This window comes from Myotis yumanensis, unplaced genomic scaffold (assembly GCF_028538775.1).
Source record: "Myotis yumanensis isolate MYYU_CA2020_CCGP unplaced genomic scaffold, mMyoYum1.0.hap1 SCAF_5, whole genome shotgun sequence".
In the NCBI taxonomy this organism is placed as follows: Eukaryota; Metazoa; Chordata; class Mammalia; order Chiroptera; family Vespertilionidae; genus Myotis; species Myotis yumanensis.
The window spans coordinates 63,506,841-63,528,861 of record NW_027223756.1 but is presented as its reverse complement, the minus strand read 5'-3'; the positions used below and the strand labels follow the sequence as shown (position 1 = coordinate 63,528,861).

The following is a 22,021-nucleotide window of genomic DNA, read 5'->3' as shown; positions in this document are numbered from 1 at the left end:
AAAGTTAGGTACTTAACAATATTATTTCTCTTTACAGGAGTTTATGAATTTGTACCTTTGGAACAAGGTGATGGATTTCGGTTACAGATAAATGCTCAGAACTGTGTGCATTGTAAAACATGTGATATTAAAGATCCAAGTCAGAATATTAACTGGGTGGTACCCGAAGGTGGTGGAGGACCTGCTTACAATGGAATGTAAACTATAACTAATTTCATTTGCAGGCAAGTCTGATAAACACTTTCTTTATAATGTTGAGAAATTAGCAAGTATCAACATATCTTATAGCATATCACTGATCACAATGTTCATAAAATATCAGGGAAATAATTTTATACTATACCTAAATTTGTCCCATAAAAAACTATCAATATTTATCTTAAATAAAACTTTATTAGTGATGTAGCATTTACTTATCTCTTCAATTCTTCAAAGATTCATTACTAACAGCAGAATAAACTATTGGCCTTTCATGTACATTTGACTTGCCAAATTCAAGACTTCAAGTATGAAAATAAATGTATACTGTAGACCAGAGGTTGGCATCCAGCCCACCACTTTTCTTACAGTTTTCTTGGAACACAGCCATGCCATGCCTTTTGCAGAAATGAGTAGTAGTGACAGAAAAAATGGTCCTAAAAATTTACTATCTGGCCCTGTGAGTATAAAACACCAGCACAAACCAACCAGTTTACAGAAAGCTATATCAAAGAATTGAGGGAAATAACACAAATGTAAGCTTTCATCTGTTTATTCAACAAGATGTATCTTTAGTTTAAAAATAGGTTGAACACCATTATTCTTTGTAATACAGATAGCCGGAGGGGTGGGGTCAACTTCACTGTACTTTGTAACACTTTTATTAAGAGTGAACCAGTATAAGTATTTCTAAACTGTATACAATGGGGAACTGAAGTATCAAAGGAAACACATTAGGGATCATATTTAATAGACAAAAATCCCTTAAATTTTCTTATTGCCTTTATACATCAATGTGTAATATTTAAGGATAACTGAATTCCTTATTAAGCAAACATTTTTGCATATGCTGCCTTCTCTTTATCTTTCTGTGCCTTTATCTTTTGTTTGACTTTCAGCAATTCTGCCTGGATAGCTGCAAAATAAATATGTAATAGGAGTTAGTTTTCAAACATCCAAAAATTAGGTTGAACAATAAACAGATGTTTTAGTATGATAGTTAACTTCCCCTTGATAAATTCTTCTTGCCCTATTAACAAAATAATGTATACTGAGAAAGCAATACATAATCACTAAGCCTAATTTTAGAAAACTGTCTATTGAGAGAATTCAATTGAATTATACAGATTTGCCTTCTCCATTAGGGAAGTGCCTCCTGTTTTACTTTAGTATTAAAGAAGTCAAAGGTATATATTAATATCTAGATGTAGTATCACTATTAGTAGTTGGTGTAGTTGAAAGACAACCTTATTTTTGTCATGGTATCACAAAGCTTTTCTATTAATCTATTGGCTAGAATATCTGGGTTATGGCCACATTCAGTTTAAGGAATGGTCATAAACATTAAATTCACCATAATAGTCATTTGGTACTTTTGACTAGAATTAAACTAATAGGAACTAGATCTCAAATGATACAGTAGAACAAATAGTATTCAGATATGTGAAGACAGTATTCTGGAGAGGGTCTAGAAGAGCCGTGGGCAAACTACAGGCCGGATCCGGCCCGTTTGAAATGAATAAAACTAAAAAGAAAAAAAAGACCGTACCCTTTTATGTAATGATGTTTACTTTGAATTTATATTAGTTCACACAAACACTCCATCCATGCTTTTGTTCCGGCCCTCCGGTCCAGTTTAAGAACCCATTGTGGCCCTCGAGTCAAAAAGTTTGCCCAGCCCTGGTCTAGAATGTAAGCTCTCTGAAGCAGGGACCCTAACTTGCTCAATGCAGTATGATCAGTGCCTGGCCCAATGACAGGCATTCTGTAATATCTGTGGAATAAATATCTAAGTGGCAAAGGGTACAGTGTTTCATTAAGAGAAATTCTTAAAGGACAAAGTGAACTTTCACTACAAAAACTGCCAACTTACCTTTATCTTCTGGTGCTATTTCCTGAGCTTTCTTAAGATCAGCCTTTAATTGGAAAAAAGTTTTTAGGAAATATTAGGTATATGATTTATGAAGGTGGTTGTCTATTTTTAAAAAGTGAAATTTAGGACAAAATTTTACCAATGCTTGGTCGTATTCTTTCAATCCTTGCCATCCTTGAGCTCTACGGTACAGTGCTTTGGTATTTGATGGATCTATTTCAAGAGCCTAGAAAAAAGAATCAAATTAATACTTTATATTAAGTATTAAATGTATGTACTAGATTTAAATTTATTGCCTGTCAGTTCCAAATCAACCCTTCACTGCTCTGTGAAGATGAACCCTATAAATCTCTCCTCTGCTAGGTGGCACAATATTAAGTTTTGTCAGTAGAGGGCTCTACATGGACATGGAAGAGAAAGCCAATTTCTCTTCCAGGTTCCAGTGTGCTCCTCTTATTAGGTTCCTGCAGTTTGTCAGTAGCAACTCTCCACAGACAAACTCCACAGGCACTCCAGTGAGTAGCACAAGTGTGGTGCTCAATGACTGCCTCTGCCACACAAAAGCCATGGCCATCCCCTCTCCAAAAAGGTCTGGATCTCAACCAGAGGTCTAGAGAGGTGCCTCTTTCGAGGGGCTCCATACCCACCTAGGGGAAACAGATCCACTGGTCCCATCACTTTAGAATCTCTTTACTAGCCAATCCCTTATTATTCCAGTCCCCTCTTATAATTTCTTTTAAAGTTCTGTATGGTTTCTATTTCCTGATTTGGCCCTAACTGATCAAAGAAAGCCATCTATACTAATAAAAGGGTAATATGCTAATTAGACCGGATAGACTGGACATCTTCCAGACAAAGCCGCTGTGGCTGCGAGGGCCGAGGGCCGGCGGTGCAGGAGAGGCGGCGGCGCGGGCCAGTCCAGCGCCATGGCCCCTTCTGCAGAGGCGGTGGGAGAGAGGGCTGAGTGGTCTTGGTCCCAGTGCTGCCCCTTCCACAGAGGCAGCGGCACAGGCCCAGTCCCAGCGGCACACCTCCACAGAGGCTGGCTGGGGGTGCGATCTGCTATGCCTCAAACTCCCACAGCTCCTCCCCAGCCAGCCTGGCCCCAGATTGCCACCCACCCACCAGCACTAAGAAGCGAGGGCTGAGGGCCAGCAGCCGCGGCAGCTGGCAGTGGCAGCAGCAGGATGATGGGGGTGGCACCTTCCCTGATCGGCCCAGTCGCCTCCCTCAGAGGGAGGCCAGACTGCGGCTTAGGCCCACTTTCCACAGGGAGTGGGCCTAAGCCATCAGCAGGACATCCCCTGAGGGTTCCAGGACTGTGAGGGGGGGCAGGCCGGGCTTTGCGACCCCACCCCCTCCAGTGCACAAATTTTCATGCACCAGGCCTGTAGTTTTGAATAAAAGTCTGTTTGCATGTAATTTTTTAGGAGGATGAATAACTTTTAATAGGTCTCTGCTCTGAAATAAATGTTTTAAAAATATTTTTTTACTTAGCATCTTTTAAAGGTCAGTACTTAGATCTACTGAAAAGGGTACATTATCTGCCTCACAAAGGTCAAAAAGAGATCCAGAAAATTGGTGAAGACTAATCTTTTCCTCTGATAACATTTTTCCTCTGTTGTACTCCATTCCAAGTATATTCTTATCCCTATTCCACCTACCCTACCAAATTAGGATCTCATTTTATTTCTCCTTGCTGTGCATGTTACTGGTCTATGTAGAGAATGTGCAATATACATTAAAATTATTGGAGGTGGTCTTTCTAAAATACAATGTTTAGTATGGAAAATTTTCAGCTCTACAATAGGGAGAAAGTCATAATTGTGTATTTTAAGTAAGGTATGCTTTTACCTTTCTAGCTTTTGCTGTTAGTATTCCTGGATGTCTCCATAAAGGTGCTTAACATGTGCCCAACACTGGTAAATGCTTTACATATCTATCTTACCTAATAATAGACAAACATGTAAATTGACCATCCCTCCAATACTCTCACCAGCCCATCAGGAGTATGCAAATTAACCCAACAAAGATGGCAGTTAATATGCATATTCAGGCGCGAAGCGAAGACTGAAGGCTCTGGCCGGAGCAGCGAAGACTGAAGGCTGAAGAGGCTTCACCTCTCTGCTGCGGCCGGAGCCCAGGTACCAGAGGAAAACCAGTGCCGGCAACCAGGGGAAGGAAGGGCTATTGCACGAATCTCTTTGTGCAAGGGGCCTCTAGTCTATCTAATAATAGGGTAATATGCAAATTTGTTGGGACGCCATCACAGTAACTACTGATCATCAGGCTGTGCGCATAGCAGGTGTGGGTGGGCGGGGACTTGCAGCATCGGGGACAGGGGTGGGGCCATGGCGGGGGCCTCCACACACGTGCACCAAGGCTCCTAAAGTGCACGCTCGGAGGTCCACAGGCCTCCGCCGTGGCCCAGGGGTCCACAGGCCTCCCCTGGCTCCGGCCTACCTCTTTGGGGCAATCCATCGAGGAGCCCCAGGTGGGCAATGGATCGCGGGGCTCCCGCACTGTGACAGGGCACAGGCCAGGGTGGAGACCCTACCCCTACCCCTGCTCCCAAGTGCACGAATTTTGTGCACCAGGCCACTAGTCTATATATAAAAACCTAATCTACAAACTGTCCCCTTGGGAGTTCAACCGGGAGTTCAATCGATCGCTATGATGTGCACTGACCACCAAGGGGCAGCACAGAACGAAGGAAGGCCCTGGCTGGCAGCCGGAAGGCCCCAATCAGCCCTGATCGCTGGCTAGGCCTAGGGACCCTAGTGTTATATAATCCTTATAATAAACCCATGAGGCAGGTATTATTTCCACTTTACATATAAAGACTTTCAAATTAGGAACTTACCCAAGATCACACAAAGTTAGTGAGAGGTCTAATAAAAAAACTATGACTGACTCCATAACCCATATTCTTAGTCATTCCTGGCTTTGTCTTCAAATGCCTAGCACATAACAGGTGTTCAATATGTTAAATGAATAAGTGAGCTGATACATGTGCTTTGAGGAAAAAAGGAAAAGTATCTTAATAGATATTAAGTAATACAATAAGCTAAGTAAATGGATTGAGAGGAAAACTGATGTCCAAAATATTTAGAGATGAAATGACATGTTTTATCGAGTCTCATTAGGTCCTATGCAATGATATATTAATGTATATAAAATTGTTTTGTTCAAGTTCATAAATCATAATCCAACACTGTCAAAAAGTTCAACAGCAAACAGACTTACCTCCAAACAACTGTCAACTGCTCCCTGCCAATTTGACATCTTTAGTTTACAAGCACCAATATTCAGCATGCAACTTAAAGCTACAGGTTGCAGCTTCACTCTATCTGCTTTCTCAATAACAGCTTTTGAACCTTCCACATATCTGGAGAACACATTAATAAAAGTAAAATGTAAAACTAGCATAAGACATATTCTGCTTCAACTATGCCAAAAAATGTTAGGTCACTTCTGATATAAAAAGTTTATCAAATGCTAATATTAATATTCTTAATATTCATTATCTTTTCTTCTTCAGATAACTTATTTTTATTTGTTACAACTTTTTTCCAAATTGTTCAAACAGGCCAATTTAAGAATAATCCCCATATCTAAAGATAATTGTGCACTATTAACACTTTTTATTTTTAAAAACCAGGTCTCAATTACGTACTTTGAGAAGCAAGGTTCTCATTGTGTGACAGGGAATGGAATGGGAAAGGTGAAGAACCCTGTAGTGTTGGTTTTGAATTGTCATTTAATACAGTTCCTAGCTCTGTCTACTGACAAGGACTCAGAAACAATAAGCATACCTGGTTCCCATAATTTGTTCTCTAAAGTTTATACCCTAGTGAAAAGAATCAACGCTCCTTGGAGAAATTGCTGATACCCAATCTGGAAACGGGTTAAGTATAAAAATGAGCCTGGAACATCTTGTGTCGGAAAGTAAGCCAAGTGATCACAGACTAAGAGGAATATATCAAAAGGCTGTAGAAAAGGGGGCTTCCACTAGAAAAATCTGGAACCCTTTGGGCTTTAAAAAAAATTATAGTAATAGTATAAGACCTGAAAAAAATCCACAGTCTATAGTGATACTTGAAAGTGGGGAGAGGAAAGGTTCTTTCAAACAGAAGAATGCTAGCTTATAACTGTAGAATGAGTGATAAAATTAGAAAAATCACAGTTCTGCAATCACCAAGGCAATAACTGATTTAGGCAAGGGTCTTCAATGATGTAAAACCACTGGATGAAATGTTAGAAACTGAATATGCACACAATCTCACAGTATCACCTCAGAGTACTTACTATTTACAAAGGGGAAAAGGCATTTTTATAAGACATCTGGCTGACATCACTTTAATCAAGTGAAAACTGACATGTGCCTTCAATATGTGTGATGTCATAGAAAATATACATCACCTACTTAAGTCCTCTTGCCAAAATATCCTCAACCTAACCTTGAGGAAGCAATCAAACAGATGGTATTATAGAAGGCAACCTATTTAAGACTCCACAAAGTGTAAGTGACAAAAAACTTGTAGAATAGGGACTATTAAAGATGAATAAACTAGAGACATAAAACCAAATGATACAATTGCCTCTGGAGTAAAAAAAGAAAAAAAATTAAATAATTGGGGAAATTTGAATGTGGATTACATATTAGATAATATTGTATGAATGCTATTTTGGGGTGTTTTAATGGTAGTAAGGTTATGTAGAAGAATGTCTTTGTTTCTTAGGATATAATAATAGATATTCAGGGGTGAAGTATCATGGTATCAGCAACTTCCTCTCAAAAATGATTCTTCAAAAACAAACAGTAAAAATTAACTAGTGAATTGTAGGTTAAGATATATGAGCATTCATTCATGTACTATTCCAACTTTTCTGTATTTGGAAATTTTTCAAAATTAAGAAGTTGGAGGCAACAAAAAATGCAGCTAATCTGCCAAAAATACAATAAACTCTTGAATTTCAGTTTACAATTCAATTTACAAGTTCTTAAAAGCAATTTATTAAAAATATTTTATTACCTTAAAACCTTTGTGTATTTTTTAATGGCCATCTCCCAGTTCTGGGACTTGAAAAAAGTATTTCCAATGTTTTTTAAGTCTTCTGTTATTAATAATATTTTATCTACCTGTATAAAAGAATACAAATATGTTGGATTTTAGTAAGTAATGTGGTTTAATGCTGGGTTCTAAGACAGATTGACACAAATATCTCAAAATTTTAGTACTAAATAGTTTTAGTAATTGAAATAATTAAAGCTTGACTAATTGAAAGTACTCACGTCTTTTAAATCTAGATCTGCATCCTCAGGGAAATCTGGATGACTGTCACCAGAACCATCTTTTGGGCATATTCCCCAGTCATCCCCTTCCTTCAATTCTCCACATTCTGCAATAACGCACAACTGTAAAAATAATCCTAAATTGTAGAAGGGCACTAACATATTGATATTAAAAAAAAAAAAAAGTCTGGGTTTAAAAGCTATATAGCTTCAAGTTATAGGCAACATGGTCCAAGTCACTTCTAAAATGACAGACTGACTTTAGGAGGCTCACCTATCTGCTCTAATTACAAAATACCCTTTAAAAACATTCCAAGTAATAGAACAATGTCACTATTTTACAAAAGTCTTTTATTGCTATTCAGCATCTCAGTGTACACAAAATGAACTGAAAATTTTATCATTCTCTATATAATTGTCTTTCGCTGGGGCACTGCTTTCAATTTACTACTGCTGAGTGACGCCTACCTCCTATAGGTATCAGAGTTCCCAATTCTCACAACCCTACCAATTGGGTTGGGTAATAGTATGGCCATTGATCCATAGACTTAGAATCAAGGATCTTTAGAGTTATATAATTTATTCTAAACCCTTAAGTAATTTATGTAGAATGAGGAATCAGACTAAGAGAAATTGAATAAGATCAAGGCCAAACCACCAATTAAATGGCAGAGTCTGAATAGGATTCTTCATTTCCTGTCCTCTTTCTGTGATGAACTAGTATCCAGGCTGACTCAAAGTTTTGCAAGTATAGGAAGACTTAAATCACCAAGATTGAAATTGAAATAATAAAAATCTTTTGAAGCTGCCCTAATCTTTTTCTCGAGTTTAAGTGGCAGATTCAGGCTTCTATATCAAAAGTCATCCTAACTTTTTCCAGCTAATAATCATCAGATTCTTTTACTTACATTTCTTTAAGATAGCAGCTAGGGTAAACTATTTACTTACTTTGGCAGGTTTTTCACCTTCTACTTCTACATTTTCCAGGATTCTTGCCACACCCATCCCTTTAATTACTTGGCCAAATACCACATGTTTCCCATCCAAATGAGGAGTTGGAACTGTTGTGATGAAGAACTGAGAACCATTTGTATTGCAGCCTGCATTTGCCATACTCAATAAGCCATCCTGGTCGTGCTGTAGAAACAAAATTAATTTAATGAAAACCAAGGTTAGAGGTACTAGTCTGAATTGTTCTTTTACTGACCATACACAAAACTATGGTAGACTGTAATATCATTTAGATCAAAAAATATAATTGTACTTTATTTTAATAGCAACCTTTAATTCACAAAATGTAGGGTTACTTAATCACTTTTTAAACTTTAACAAATGCTGATGAAATCAAATAAAGTGACAAACAACAGTGGGGGGTGTATTTCTAAATTGGCCATATTAAGAAAATGCTTATATTTCATCTTTAAGATGAAGATGCTACATTAAGGAAATCTAATAATTATACTGTCTTTTTTTATGATGGATGGTCTTTTTTTCTGAGAAACACTAAACAGTCTTCTGACTTTTATGGGCCTACATTATGATTCTTCCTTTACACATCAATAAACAGGGAACCATGATAGATTATTCAATTTAGACAGGATATTCAATTAGGTACTTTCAAATCTCAGAAGAATCCAAAACTTATGGCTTTCATCCGAGGTGAATCACTTCTTAAGGGAATGCCCAAAAGAAACTACTGCATCCATATATATTGAAGTCAAATTTCTTCCTTGGCACCAACCTGTTCAAAGGTTCTGTGAAATCCAGTTTTCATCTTTGCACTTTTTCCTCAGGCTTTCTAAATTTATTCCTTGTTGGGCCAAGCATTATAAATCTAATGTTAGTCTTCCCACCTAAAATGCCTTTTAACCCTCCATTCTAAATCTAATTCAGCTTTCAAGGTTACCAAGTTTGTAGAAGGCAAGAACTGTGTCCTTTCAATAGGCCTCCTTTCTTTAGATCAGGGGTGGGGAACTTTTTTTCTGCCAAAGGCCATTTGGATATTTATAACACTATTCGAGGACCATACAAAATTATCAACTTAAAAATTAGCCTGTTCTTTGGTCAAACATTTAATTAACTCACCCCTAATGCCTTGGCAGGGCCAGACAAAATGATATTTCGGGCATATTGTTATTCTCCAGTTGTCCCATGTGTTTTAATCTTGTCTTCCCATTAAGATTATAAACTCCTTGTCATCAAGGCCTTTCATTTTTATAAACCCTTTGGTGCCAGTGACAGTATTAAATTCAAATAGCTGCAGTCAATAAATACTGCTTAAAATATGGATGAGATTTTCCTTTCAAGTTATACTCATTACCTTGTTCATTTTCCTCATTTCCAAAAAGATCACTTTACTTTTGTACTTACATGTCCATTCTTATAACTTGAATGATGCAATATAACCCGATTACATCCTGGGACAATGAAGATAAGGCACAGGCACCACTAATGTCCTTTAGGAGCTTGGACATTAACCATATCCTCTAGTTTGCAAATCCCCTGATATCCTGGATATTAGCGATGGTTTTGTTGCTCTTCAAATTCAAGCATAAAGATGCACAAGTTACCATCCTTCTGATAATGAGAACATTTTCCTGGAAACAATTTTGCCATATGGTGGCCACACTTTAAAACTCATTAGCTTTACTGAAGTATGTAAACCTGGATCACACTGAAATAACTATAGTATTTTTGCCAAATCATTACTGGATGAAAATGTTCCGTATCAAAGGCGCATATTGCCAAATATGACACCTTTTAAAAAGAAAGGAGAATCTAAACACACTTGAGACATTTATCGGTGTCTTAACCCAACAAGTGCCCATGCATAGTACCCTTTATTATCATAACATGCATTTCTCTACTTTACCTTATAATAGAAATTTTCATCTTCAAACTTTTCACCATAAATACTTTCTCCACCTGTCCCATTCTGATTTGAGAAGTCTCCACCCTGAATCATAAATTTCTTAATAACTACAAAAAAGGAAAATAGCTATTAGAAACAAAGCTATATTCATGTTATCTGTCACCCAAAAAATTTAATAGAAACAAAGAAACAAAGCTATGACTTCAGCAATGTTAACTAATGAATATATAATAAAGACAACTTCCTAAAATGACTCTAGGTATGTCACTCTCCTGTCTTTCTCCACCATTTTACTCTTAAAAGACTTTTCACAATTTGAGTCCAAAGTACTTTTACTGCCTGATGCCCCACGAACACTAAAAGAATTAGTTCAGATGGCACCTCTGCAATAAAACTGTCACTGGCATCCCGAAGTTGGAACTCCTAATTTTTCTCCCCTAGTAGCTAGACTCTACACCTCCATTGTATAACATCTTACCTAATAATAGACAAACATGTAAATTAACTGTCCCTCTGCTACACTCACCAGCCAATCAGGAGTATGCAAATAAACCCAACAAAGATGGCGGTTAATTTGCATATGTAGGGGTGAAGCAGCGGAGCGAAGACTGAAGGCTCCGGCCGGAGAGAAGGCCTGGGTCCCAGGTGCCGGAGGAAAACCGGTGCCAGCAGCCAGGGGAAGGGAAGGCCTAGTGCATGAATCTCTTTGTGCAACGGGCCTCTAATCCTATATAATAAAAGGCTAATATGCAAATCAGCTATCAGCTGTCAGTCAGACATCTCCAGAGGGCTCCCGGACTACAAGTGGTCCCAGGCCGGGCTGAAGGGATCCCCGCCCCCCACCCCCAGTATATCAAAATGATCTGTCTTTTCTGGCAAATAATTAACTCCTTAAGTACAGCAACTCTTTGTGTTTTTTAATCCTCACCCGAGGATATGTTTATTGATTTATTTAGAAAGAGGGAGAGGGAGAGAGGGGAGGAGAGGTAGAGATAGATAGATAGAGAAACATCCATGTGAGAGAAACATTGATCAGTTGCCTTCCACATAGGCTCCTAGAGATTAAACCCGCAACCTTTTGGTATATGAGACAACACTCCAACTGAGCCACACCAGCCAGGGTAGCTACACTGTCTTTCATCCTTGTTACTATGTGTATGGCTGGGCACATATTAGTCACCCAATAATGTCTCCTGAATAAAGGCCAATTATTCTAAGATTTGTTATACTGTGGCAGAAATATTTCAGCAAAAATCATCTCTCGGTGTCAAGGATTCCCAAGACTACCCCAATGTTCAGAAATTCCCTATGATTCATGGAATTCAGCATTTGGTTGTACTACAGCAACACAGTAAGGAAACACAACTAGCTAATAAAGGGAAAAGATACAGGCAGAGTCTAAAGGAATCCATGTGCTTCCTTGTGCTCTCACCCTCCCACAAGCTGGTCACAGAGCATTTTCTTCCCCCAGCAAAAAAAGTGCAATAACGTATATGATTTGTTCCAGCCCAGGAAAGCCCAGTAGAGACTCAGCACCCTAGGTTTTCATTGAGGATGATCATATAGGTATTCTCTCCCTAGTATGTACCAAAATTCCAGACTCCCAAAAGGAAATCGATTTACTTGTATAAAGAGTCTAGGCTTAGTAATCCACCTTTATGATTTTGGGAATGGTTCAAGTTCCAAGTTCCCAGACTCTACACAATGGCCAACCTTGCGAGCAGACCTTTCTAAGGACAGCAGTCCCAGGGCCTGCTATGTTACTCTTTAGAACCTTCAGTCTATTGGGGGAACCACCAAATAATCACTAAACAAAAGTATAATTAGAAAGTGTGATAAGCTGTGTGAAATGTCATCTTTTCATCACATCACACCATGTGCCCAAGACACTAAAGTTTTAAGTCGGCGGTAGCCTTCCCAAGCAATCCTGCCCAAGAAGATTTAACTTTTTTATCACCTGGTAGTCAAGCTATCCAAGGTCTACCTACTTATCATGGCCACACTCTTTTTTCTCAATCTAATCACATTCTAGTTAGAGAACTGGTGAAACTAGTGTATTTCATTTCTCTAGAAATAAACCTTAGTACACTCCTATAATTAATTCTACCTTCTACAGCCCAACCTTTATGACACTGAGCTATTGCCTCAGGTGTCAAAGCATCCTCTTAGAAACTAATAGTAACTTTTAACCTTTGCCCCACAGTGTCTTCCCCAACTCCTATAGGACAGGATTTGATTATGTGTAATCAGTTTCAGAAAATTTACATACTTCGATGGAAAGGGCAACCTTTGAAATGGAGAGGTTTCCCAGTGGTGAGTCCAATGCCTTTTTCTCCTGTACACAGTGCACGAAAATTTTCTGCAGTTTTGGGTACAATATCTGCAAACAATTCTAAGACAATTCGGCCAACTGAAAAAAAATAAGAAACAGTGTCAGTATGCAAAACAACCAACCAAATAAGCAAATGATAAAAGGTCAGTTAGTAAAATTACGACAACTAAGATTTCAAGTTCTCTTTTACTTTTCTAGTATTCAAATTTAGTCAACTTAAACTGAAACAATTATTTTTCTGCACCTTACAATGGTTCATAAATACAACAGCCAGAAGATCAGCACCATATAAGGGACACCATGAAGAACAAATGTTTTACAATCTGAGTAATTTCTTCAATATGTACTCAGCATTTTCAATCACCAACTAACTACAGGAAAAAAAAATTTAAAAATTCTTTGTGTCGTCAGATTGGCTGAGTTTTGAGCTTGGCTGAAGCTTTTGTGCTTTGTGGAACCTGCCTGCTACAGCTTCTGAAGCAAAAGCTGGAGAAGTTGCCATTCCAGCTAAAGCCTGAGCCAGGTCAAAATAAACCTGGCACTAGTTTCAAACCCAACTGAATGCACATATAAGTGAGTGTGTGTGTGTGTGTGTGTGTGTATCCATATGATCCACGGGGACCCCTGGATCCTGCTATGTACGTCTGTACAACATTCAAGCACCCGGCCTGGTCAGCAATTCTAACGTGTTCCAGAACCAGCGCCATCCGGTTACCAAGCAATAGGCGAATCCAGAGTTTAGGGAGCATCTGGGCTGCTAGCGTAGCCTAGGCAACCACGTCCCTACAAGGAACTTATTTCCCCCAAGGCCAAAACAGAGACAATGGTCCCCAATCTGACTGGACCGCGGAGTTAAGAATCAGTCATACAGAAGAAGGCACACGCAAAAGTCACTTTAATTTGTAAATCACATGACAGTTGCTGATCAAGCTCGCGTTGCCAAACGCACGGCGGGACGGGAGCCCCACTGACGCACACCCATAGGTTTCCTGGATGTCTCACTGCAAATCATCTTATTTTATGCCAACGTAATGCTGCAAGGTGGCGGAAGGTGCAAATAGGAGAGACAAACCTAATGGCCACGATCCCCGAACCAGAAATTTCCAGAAACTTCCGCACGATCGGTGGCCTTCTACAAGGGCGCTGGCTCGACCCAAGCCCAAATTCAAGGCTAATTTATTCAGACGGGACAGTCAGCGTGGCCATTCCCGCTGCCCTACGGAGCAGCCCCCGGCCCGAAGCGCACCCACCCGCGGCGACCCCTGAATCCCGGGAAGCCCAGCCCCCTCGGGGCCAGTCTACGCATCTCAGACTCCGCTCACCTCGCTCGCCTCCGACGTCCACGTCAAAGAAGACTCGGGGGTTACTTGGGTTGGAGGGCTTCGTTTTCGGGGACGGGTGCGACATTTTGACTTGCAGACGCGTTTGGAAGTGGATTCCGGGCACCTCGTGGCTGCGGAGTCACCGAAACCCAAGAGCGGCTGTGTCAACGGCGACCTGAAGGCGGCGCCGACGAGCCACTTCCGGCGTCAGGTCCGGAAGGGGCAGCTCGACTTCCGGCGCCGCCTCCCCACCGCGCTCCCAGGCGTTGGGACCGGCGCGCGTCCTGTCCCGTGTGCTGTGCCTTCTGGTTTTCCCTTCTCGCTCAGTGCGGTAGCAGCTTCAGTCTTTTTATCCTTTTCGCTCGTGTTTCATCGCCTGTGCCACCATCGTGGTGTAGAGGAACCTCGGAGGTAGTCACCCCGTGCCAGCAGCCTCAGGGCTGCCACGAGTTGGCGAGTGCCCCTCTGAAACGCAGTTTGCTTGTCTGGAACATGGGAATGGAGTGCTGACCGCGGAGGGTCGTCCTAAGGTTGAAAGGAGTAAATCACTTCCTGGACACAGCCTGCTGGTAGCTAACCCGTCAGTTGTGCATTATTGTTATAATTTGACCTGCACATTAATAGTATAAGTGACAGAGGTTAGGCTAAAGGCTCCAGGCGGCTGAAGCTGGGAGTACGGAAGAGAGCGGTAGTATGTTCCGCAGCACTTTGTAATGTTCTAATTGTTCATTTACTATTTCATCTTTCTCCTCCCAGTAAACTCCACGAGGACAAAAATTTCGTTCTTTTCATGGCTCTATCTATCCCCAGCACTTCTGTCTGGCACATACCATGTGCTCAGTCAATATTTTTGAATGAGTGGATGAGTTACACAATGCTGGTGGCCTGGAGAGGTAACATTTCATTTCTGCCCTGGCCGGGTTGCTCAGTTGGTTGGAGCGCCCTCCCCTGTACACCAAAAAGGTTGCAGGTTCTATACCCCCGCAGGGCACATACCTAAGGTTTGGGTTGGTGCCCAGTCAGGGTGGGTACCAGAGGCAACCCATGGATGTTTCTTCCCTCTCACATCAGTGTTTCTGTCTCTCTGCCCCTCTCCAAAAAACACACGCACAAAAACCAACAAAAAACGCAACATATCTTCGGGTGGGGATTTTTAAAAATTTTTATTTCCTTGTGCCTTTTATGTATCATTTGAGAGGATTATCAGCTCTTCATGCTGATCCTTTCAAAGTCCAGCACATTAAAATTAATATAAAATGTTAATCTCTTATGAGTTGATGACCTTCAATTCCTTGGTGTTTTTACCTTGTGGTTCCCTGAAGATCAAGGACAGCTGAGCACAGAACCTCTGTGTCTCTGGATAAGTAAGAGTCAAAATCAATTGTTCTCTTAACCCAGTCTCATTTCCAGGCTGCAGACTGGTAACTTACACCTTGTCTCACAAGTACCAAATGGTAAATTCTACGTTAAAATTTTTATTTTAATTTACTAGCTTAAAATCAGCCTTTAGATTATTCAAAGAATTGTCACTTTTACGCTATAATCTCCTAACCATTATTATCATGATGAATATCATTATGATCAACTAGGCAGCATACACATTTCTACTCCACCATCAGACTTCTGGGTTTCTAATTCAATCTCATAGGTAGTAACTTGTGACTTTGGACTTAGCCTCTGTGCCTCAGTTTTTGTATCTGTAAATTAGGATATTATATGTATCTTAAGGTTTTTATAAGGATTAAATGAATTACTAGATATTTTCATATGTGACATGTCAGCAATAATTAATTACAAAGAGCTAATACTTTATTATAATAATTACTAATGTCAACATATTTTAAAATGAACGTAAAAACTGGAAAGGTGCTTTGAGAATGCCTCGGCATTCTCAGAATATATAATGTGATTCTTCCTGTTATACAAGTTTCTGGGTGTAAAAGACTAAATGCTACTCTCACTGTGTCTAGATTTTTCAGTGAAGTAACAGCTTTATATAAACTGTCATATTCCTAGAACCAACTTGAATAACAGAGTCATACCTTTTAAAACCACTTCAGAAATGATCTCTAGTGAAAAGATAAACCCTCTTGGCAGACAATTTTCCCCATTGTCAGTCTGCTTACTTACAATAAGGCTTCTGACTTCTGAAGTCTTCTTGCCATTGTGTAGCAAGAAACAAAACCAAGACCATGCACTATTTACTAAGGACACAATTTTATCTGGATAGAGAAGAATATTTGCTCTAAGAGCCCTATTGTTATTAATTATCTATTCTTTTTTTTAATATATTTTATTGATTTTTTACAGAGAGGAGGGGAGAGGGATAGAGAGTTAGAAACATCAATGAGAGAGAAACATTGATCAGCTGCCTCCTGCACACTTCCTACTGAGGATGTGCCTGCAACCAAGGTACATGCCCTTGACCGGAATCGAACCTGGGACCCTTGAGTCCACAGGCCGACGCTCTAGCCACTGAGCCAAACCGGTTAGGGCAATTCTGTCTGTTCTTCATAAGTGTGGTGGGATAATATTAACAGATTTCCTCCCCCACCCAGTATTCTCTCAGTCTCTGCCCATCGTTCTACCCCAACAAGCAGCTAGGCATTCTGTGTTTATTGCTTTAAGAAAAAAAATGTGACAGCAAAATAAAGGGGGACAGGGCTGGGGGAGTCTCTTCCTGGCTTTGGTGTTGCAAAAGGCTTGGTTTTACAGGAACAAAAAAGCCTCCCAGCATAGCCAGAGATTAGGACAAAACATTTTTTGTAAGAACATAGCTTTCCAATGGCAGAAAATACTAAAACAAACTCATCTCCTATGCTGGAGAATCAGGGGTTGTCAGTAGGAGGGGAAGCAATGGCGGGGCAGATGTCCACTGTCCCAGAGATAAGGAGTCTAAACCATGTTCCCTGGTTACATTCCTGAGAAGCCAGCAAACCTACATAGATGGGTTTGTGAGATCTGAGAGCAGAGGGGAGGGGTGCCAGAATTCCTGAATGCAAAAGTCCAGGAGGGCAGCAGGCCCCAGAGACAGGTTATGGATTCATGGTGAGTAAGTAGATGGGAACTACACAGACTCCCAAAGATTTCCCATGCCCTAACTTGGAGTGGGAGCAAAACAATATCCCCAAGCATGCCCTGGAAGAGGAAAGACAGCCTCCACCCCCAAAGGGGTCGCGACCCACAGGTTGAGAACCGCTGGTCTAGAGGTACACGTGTTAATACTGTTTATATATAGCATGGCCTAAAACTTTATGTGTAAGAAATTAAAAACCAAAGAAAGAAGAGAAGCTATTATTACCAAAGTATAAGGGAGAACAAGATGAAAGGTTATAGTAGAATATACTAGAATATCTGATTAGAGTGAGGAACCTAGATACACAGTTTATTGAGAAAAAGGCTAATGCAGCCTGAGTCTTAATGCATATGTCAAATAGAAAAAGGAGTCTCTATTTGTTCTCAATTCATCCAAACTTACTCGAAACTCAGAACTATAAGCAAAACTCAACTATAAATAAGTAATTCTAAAGCATGGTAGGGTTGTCATTTCTTCTTTAAAATCTAATACTGTTTGAGGGAGGCTTAAATGGCACCTATGATCCACCAAAACTTTCAATAGCTCAAAGACCAACTCATGGGAAATTCTCATTTTTATATGGAAAATGTTTTCTTCTAGTCATGTTCTTTGCATAAGTCCATATTTTAAATTAGCAAATATTTTAATGCTTTTATTAGAAATGTAAACGAAAACAAATCCAGATGGTAGGACTTCATGGGCTAAAAGATGTGCCTTTATCATTTGTAGTAAGATCAATTCTATTGTTTAAAATTACTTATATATATAAAATTTGTAGTATTTAGAATTTTAAACAGCTAATTTAAAACATCCTTAAGATATATTTATTTTAGTGAAGAATAATTATAATTAAGTTGAAATTTTAAATCACTAATATGTATTTCATGCTTATTATGTTCATCAGTAACCTAGAAACTTTATATTGATACATTTTTTAATCTTTATTTTTTATGAATTCATTGGAATGACATTGGTTAGTAAAATTATAGGTTTCAGGGATACAGTTCTATAATACATCATCTGTATAGTGTACTGTGTATTCATCACCCCAAGTCAAGTCTCCTTCCATCATCATGTATCCCCCCCCATACTTTCTTGTACCTCCCTGGTCCCCATTTTCTCTGGCAATTATGCTATTGTTGTCTGTATCTATGAGTTTATATTGATTTATTTTTTTTAAATAAGTTATACATTCATAGTATTATAAAAAAAAATGAAAGGCTATATAGTAAAATGTATCCTGACCACTTAGGAAATTCTTAGAAAAATTTCACCAGGAAATACCAGTTTTAAAGGAAATTAATGCTTCCATTTTCTTAAGTGTTTTCCTTGAGCATTTCTGTAATTATACAAGCAAATATGTATGTGTGTTAGGTACTTTCCATCCCTTGGTTTTTCACCCTGTTCTACACTTGGCTTCTTCTGAGTAGCACTATGTCTTGGCAGTCTCCCATTTGATAACACAAATGTGTCCTTGTTCTTTATTACAGCATGGTATTTGATTGCATGACTCCATCACAGCAGCCCCTTACAGAGGGAAATTTAGGTTGTTTCCACTCTTGTCTTACCTATGACAGTACTGTTATAAGTATCTGCATACAGGTGTCAATTTGTTCATTTACAAGTACATCTGTAATCAATTCCAGGTAGAGAAAGTGCTGGTCAGAGGTTTATATGTGCATTTGTAATTCTGGTAGATAGTACCAAACTGTTTTTTGTGGTGGTTATACAAGTTTACACTCCCCTAGACAATGTATGAGAGTACCTATCTCCACCATACTCTCACCACCAAATGTAATATTAAACTTTTTGACCTTTGCCAGTCAGATGGAGGGGGAGTACCTTATTTGTGCTTTAAATTTATTTTTTTTATAAACAGTATAACAGTAAGTGCTGTTAATATCATTTATATATGCGCAAATTAAGGTTTATAGAAGTTAGATTAATTGCTCAAAGTCATTCAGATAAAAGGTGAAAGAATCAAAATTAAACTCACCCTTTCTGCATTTTTAATAGGGGTTTCCCTATTATGTTATACTAGAGCAGTGGTTCTCAACCTTCCTAATGCCGCGACCCTTTAATATAGTTCCTCATGTTGTGGTGACCCCCAAACATAAAATTATTTTTGTTGCTACTTCATAACTTTAATTTTGAAACTGTTATGAATTGGAATGTAAATATCTGATATGCAGGATGAATTTTCATTATTACAAATTGAACATAATTAAAGCATAATGATTAATCACAAAAACAATATGTAATTATATATGTGTTTTCTGATGGTCTTAGGTGACCCCTGTGAAAGGGTCATTCGACCCCCAAAGGGGTCTCGATCCACAGGTTGAGAACTGCTGTACTAGAGGCCCAGTGCATGAATTCATGCATGGGGAGGGAAAGGGGGATCCCTCAGCCCAGCCTGCTCCCTCTCCAATCTGGGACTCCTTGGAGATGTCCAACTGCCAATAAGGATCATGCCTAAATCAGCAGTCGGATATCCCTCTTGCAATCCGGGACCACTGGCTCCTAACCGCTCACCTGCCTGCCTGCCTGATCGCCCCTAACTGCCCTCCCCTGCTGCCTGATTGCCCCTAACTGCCCTCCCTTGCCAGCCTGATCACACCTAACTGCCTCTGCCTCGGCCCCCACCACTGTGGCTTTGTCTAGAAGGAAGACAGGATGACCGAAAGATGTCTGGTTGACCCGGTCTAGTTAGCACATTACCCTTTTATTAGTATAGTGTTTCCATTAAGGAACACAGCCAAATAACCTTAAAACTTAACTTGTATTTTTCATAATTATTTTTGACAATTCAGAACTTAATCCAAAAGGTATAGCCAGATTTTTCAGTATCTTACTAGCAGCATTATCATATGATTATCAGTGAACAATAGATGTGTGTCCTAGTTTAAAAAGCATCCTAGTCAATAATGCCAGGTGAACCAGCTTTCATGGCCTGCTATGACATCACCAGTTCTGAAAAGTTTCATCCCATTTCCAAAACATTGGCCCTCATAATCCACGCCCAGTGGCCTGGTTTCCCAGCTAGTTGATCACAGAGGGATACATTTATACTAATTAAAATATAATCCAGTAAGCCTAGATGTAACAATAACATGCTTGAAATCAAAAAAGATAACATGAGAATTACAATAGCACTCTTCTTCTCCACCGTTCAAAGTGATTTGAAAGTATTAAGTTCTGGTCTTCCTCACATGTTAATGGAGTAAGTCTGTAAAACAAACAACCAAAACCCATGTGACTATTCCCTGCCACCCTTGACATTAGCTCCTGGGTGGAGGAACTAAGTGCATAAGAAGCACGTGCTCACAACATTTTAGGCTACAATTTGGCAACATTATATATGCATGGGTGTGGACTTTCAGCATGTTACAGGTTTGACTTGTTTGCAGCTCTCAGTGGGGTGTTTGAGGTCTCTGCCAGCCAGGTGAGGTTTCACAAGAGAAAGCACTATTACATCAACCTAAGCTCACACTATTAAAAGTCTGCCTAAGAATCTCCCAGGCAGCACTTCATGTCAGTGCAGAAAACGAAGTGTTCAATAAATGGTGTTGGGACAAACGGGTGGCCATCTGGAAAAACAATAAATTGGAAGTACTAGTATGTCCCACATCCTGTTCCAAAATGAATTTCAGATGGGCAAAAGATTTAAATGGTAAATGGAAAAAAAAGTGTGATAAAAATTTTCTCAGATGAGAGAAGACTTTTTATAGTATGACACAATAGAACCCATAAAAGAAAATATTGATGAATTAGACTTCCAATTTTTAAAAATTCTGCATAGAGAAGTCTATCATAAAGTCAAAGACAAATGACAAGTGGAAAAATTTATTCCAACTCATATCACAAACCAACTACTCATTTACATAACATACAAAGAGTCTCTACAAATAAGAAAAAGACCAACATGTTTTTAAAAAGTGGACGAAGGGATATGCGTTTATAGTTTTGAGAAATGAAAATACAAATGTCTCTTAAACTAATGGTCAAAATTCCCTCATAAGAGAAGAAATGCAAATTAAAAATACACTGTGGGAGATTAAAAATGGCGGCAGAGTAAGTGGATGCCAGGAACAAACTGTTATTACAACTAAAATACAGAAAAACTTCCTGAATAATCAATGGAAAACTTGCAGGAGAGAACCCTGACACCCGAGGACCGAAAGTGGAGACCGCATAGAGACTGATGTTTTAACAAATATATTCTGGATATGAAAAAAAAATACACTGTGATTGTCAAAAATGAAAAAGTTAATGACCTGAATTGGCAAGGCTATGGAGAACACTTATATATTCATACATTATTGGTGAAAGTAATTTGTTAATATTTATTAAAAACAAGTACTTATACCTCTTTGACCCATCAATTCTACTTCTAGGGGAATGTAATCATAAAGAGGGTACTCAGGAAAGGACTCACTGAGAAGACAACACCTGAAGGATGTGAGGGGGTGAGCCATTTTGATATCCCAGGAAGAACACCATATGCTAAGGTGGGCTTAAAGACCGAAAGTCAAATGATAGAAACTGCTAGCAAAGTGGCTAGTGTGACCAGAGTGGAATAAGGGGGAGGGGGAGGGGAATATTGGGAGGAATGTCAGAAAAGTATTGGTGGGCAGGACATGTGGGGTCTCACAGGTCAGTTAAGGACTTCAGCTTTTCTCTAAGGAATTGGGGAAATCACTGGAATATTTTGAGCAGAGGACCTGATGTGACCTACAATTTTAAAAGAGCACTCTAGCTGCTGTGATAAGAACAAGGGAGTGTGTCAAAGAGCAGTGAGGAGGCTATGGTATGAGGCAAGAAATGACAATAGATTGAATCAAGATAACAGTAGAGGCAGTGATAAGTGACCAGGTTGTGGTACATTTTGAAGGTAGGGTCGCCCAGATTTGCTGACAGACTCTATTTGGGGTAGAAAGAAAGAGTGTAGAATGAGTCTCAAATTTTTGAATGAAAAACTGGAAAGTTGAAAGAAGTCTAAGTAGCAGATTTGGAAGGAGGTCATGTGTCAAATTATGGACATGATCCAGT

At 39.3% G+C, this 22,021-nt stretch overlaps 2 protein-coding genes across 2 annotated transcripts in view; one reads left to right on the top strand and one right to left on the bottom strand.

Moving 5' to 3' along the window:
• The window catches only part of ETFDH (electron transfer flavoprotein dehydrogenase), a 33,304-nt gene extending 31,305 nt beyond the window's left edge, over window positions 1-1,999 (top strand). The window contains exon 13 of the mRNA XM_070415400.1: window positions 38-1,999. Coding sequence (XP_070271501.1) covers window positions 38-201 — 164 coding nt within the window. The 3' untranslated portion in view covers window positions 202-1,999. The remainder of the gene's footprint in view (window positions 1-37) is intronic.
• On the bottom strand, window positions 736-14,058 carry PPID (peptidylprolyl isomerase D). The gene is made up of 10 exons (XM_070415401.1): window positions 13,894-14,058; window positions 12,509-12,649; window positions 10,240-10,346; window positions 8,316-8,504; window positions 7,368-7,490; window positions 7,108-7,214; window positions 5,318-5,459; window positions 2,211-2,297; window positions 2,072-2,114; window positions 736-1,114 (listed from the first exon to the last, which is right to left on the bottom strand). The coding sequence occupies exons 1-10, from the start codon at window positions 13,976-13,978 to the stop codon at window positions 1,026-1,028; spliced, it is 1,113 nt and encodes a 370-aa protein (XP_070271502.1). The 5' UTR covers window positions 13,979-14,058; the 3' UTR covers window positions 736-1,025.
• Between the last annotated feature and the right edge of the window lie 7,963 nt (window positions 14,059-22,021).